Here is a 2758-nt window from a genome sequence, read left to right on the forward strand (position 1 = left end):
ACAGTGAATATAAAATTGTATTAGATGAAATATGAAAATAATTATGTTATATTGCATTGGACAGCATCAACAATTAAATTATATATGTATCACTAGACTGGATTTTAAGACTGCCCAAAAGACATCCACTTCAAAATGCAGATAGGTAAACATTTGCATCCTTGCCTTCCTATCTCTAAAGCTTATGAGTAATGTTTTCTAATATTTTGCCGAAGGGTAATCAGAAGCACTCCAGACATCAGCGACAATGGTGTTCTAAGGGAAGGCACTGTGTCTTGAGGTCTAGATCAAATCGATTGGAAGCTCAGTGTATACCATTGTGCAGCTGTCAATAATTCTAGCTGAGCAGGCCTCGCGAAGGTAAAAAATCAAAGTCTTTCTCTCTCACTATAGTGTTCATAAAGAAAATCCTCCACGATTGGCCAATAACACCATCTCTTGTCTTCATACATGAAGGCTCACATTCTTCTTGGTATTACCGGTTAATAAGAGCCCTCCGTCTCAGCAAATACTTCACAGCAGCCTGCACGTCCTTATTTCTCAAGCTGTAAATGATCGGATTCAGCATGGGGGTCACTACCCCATAAAACATAGAAATGAGTCCCTCTGAAGCTTGCATCTGTGTCCCCCCAGGCATTTCTCGGGACTTGGGTTTTGCGTACATAAAGAAGATGGTTCCATAAAAGATGATCACCACTGTCAAGTGCGCTGAGCAGGTGGAAAAGGCTTTGCGTCTTCCTGCGGCTGAGTTCATTCTCAAGATGGTGTAAAGAATGAACATGTAGGAGAAGAAGATAATCAGAAGTGGAAGAACTAGGAAGACCATATTGGAAAGTGTTAGAGTAGTAATGTTAAGGGATATATCAGCACAAGCTAATTTTAAGACAGCCAAAATCTCACATAGGAAATGATTTATAATGTTGTTTTGACAGAAAGGCAGTCTCATGGCAAGTGTTGTTTGCACAATGGAATTGACTCCACCAGAGAGCCATGATAAAGAAGCCATCAGCACATATGCCAACTTATTCATGATGACAGGGTACCTCAGTGGGTTGCAGATGGCCACGTAGCGATCAAAAGCCATCACACCGAGGAGGAAACACTCCGTTGAACCCATTGCAAATCCTAGGAACATCTGCACAGCACACCCAGAGAAGGAGATGTTTCTTTTCTTTGAGATCAAGCTCACCAGGGTTGAGGGAACTGAGGAGGAAGTGTAGCAAATATCCAGGAAAGAGAGGTTGCCCAGGAAGAAGTACATGGGGGTGTGAAGACGCGAATCAAAAATGCTTGCTAGGATGAGAACCCCGTTGCCCATTAGAATCACTAGATACATGACGAGAATCAGTGCAAAGAAAATTATCTCAAGCTTTGGATAACCAGAGAGTCCGATGAGAATAAATTCTTTCCAAAATGTCTGATTTCCCATGTCTCTGTGTTAGCATGTAAAAGGAAGACCCCCCCACACATAAAATATTTTTGCAGTCAAGTAACAAATATAACAAATGATTATGAAACATTTTATTCTAGAGTAAAATAAGAGTGTTTGCTTTGAAACACTCATCAGTTAACATCAACATTGTGTGACTAGATAATAATATGGAAACATTAAGAGTGGTACGTTTCGTGACTAAGGTCGGGCCTATCTACAATTAGTGGGATGAAAATTCAAAAGCAGCCTTCCTTGCTGTTGAAGAGCGGTCTGATGAAAGGGTTCCATAAACCTCAACTACTACAGCAACTACTTGACTAATCTATTTAGTGACACAGTGGGGAAGCCACGGTCAAGGCAAACGACAACACAGACTGGAATTTTGGTTGACTAATTATCAGACGTTCAAAATCTTCAAGCAACTGTTTGGCTGCCTAACACTTTGGATCTTCTGTCAGTCTATTCAATTGTATCTTTGTATAGAGCAGACATTTGATCCTAGTGAATTATCTCAGACACAATGTAATTTAACAGCTGTCCATAAACATACTTAATGATCTGGTAGTCATAGGCTGCTCTCACTCTTGCTCTAGGAAAACGAGACCATTGCATAGACCAGCTTTGCATGTAATGGTGAGAAATTCTTGGAGAACAATACTTAGTCGCACTGTGCTTGTTCAATCCCATGACTTGACTGTTATTCTTGATAATTTGTTAAGTCAACCTGAGAAGACAGTAATAATGTTTAAATACATATATGTTTCACCATGTGTGGCATTTTAAGCATTACCATGTATAAATCAGTTCTCATTGTTTCCATTTCAATTGTGAAAGAATATGAGCATTGCTGTCAAACTGACAAGTAAGAAGTGGGGACTCAAAACTCAGATTTATTTCAATGATTTCTAGAGGTCTTTGGGATGACAATAGTACAAGGTAGGACAGGTCGTTTCTCCACCTGTGGAGATTTGGCTGTGGTGAAATAATGGAGCAAGTCAAGTAGTTCAAGCTTCCAGAACTTTTCAATGTACTTATGTACATCACCTGGAGATCTTGCGAAAGATCGTTTCTGTTTTAATAAATCTAAGTGAGGGCCCAGGATTCTGCATTTTTAACACACTCGGCAGATGCTACCGTGGGACCACACTTTGAGAAAGAAAATTTTAGTTCATCATGGTGAATCAACAAACAATCCAGGGATTTCTGATAAAATTCTATTCTCTTTTCTTCTTATTAGACTAGGTCAAGAAACAAGATGACCAAGAAAATACTTCAACTGTGCTTTTTGACGAAGTCAGGGATAGAGCTTGGGATTCAGTCTTCTTC

At 39.6% G+C, this 2758-nt stretch overlaps 1 protein-coding gene across 1 annotated transcript; it reads right to left on the reverse strand.

Moving 5' to 3' along the window:
• Positions 1-475: 475 nt before the first annotated feature.
• On the reverse strand, positions 476-1429 carry LOC142457911 (olfactory receptor 13C4). Its single transcript, XM_075558999.1, has one exon. It carries the CDS (start codon positions 1427-1429, stop codon positions 476-478), a length of 954 nt encoding a protein of 317 aa, XP_075415114.1.
• Between the last annotated feature and the right edge of the window lie 1329 nt (positions 1430-2758).

The sequence above is a fragment of the Tenrec ecaudatus genome, chromosome 10, assembly GCF_050624435.1.
Source record: "Tenrec ecaudatus isolate mTenEca1 chromosome 10, mTenEca1.hap1, whole genome shotgun sequence".
NCBI classification, from domain to species: domain Eukaryota; kingdom Metazoa; phylum Chordata; class Mammalia; order Afrosoricida; family Tenrecidae; genus Tenrec; species Tenrec ecaudatus.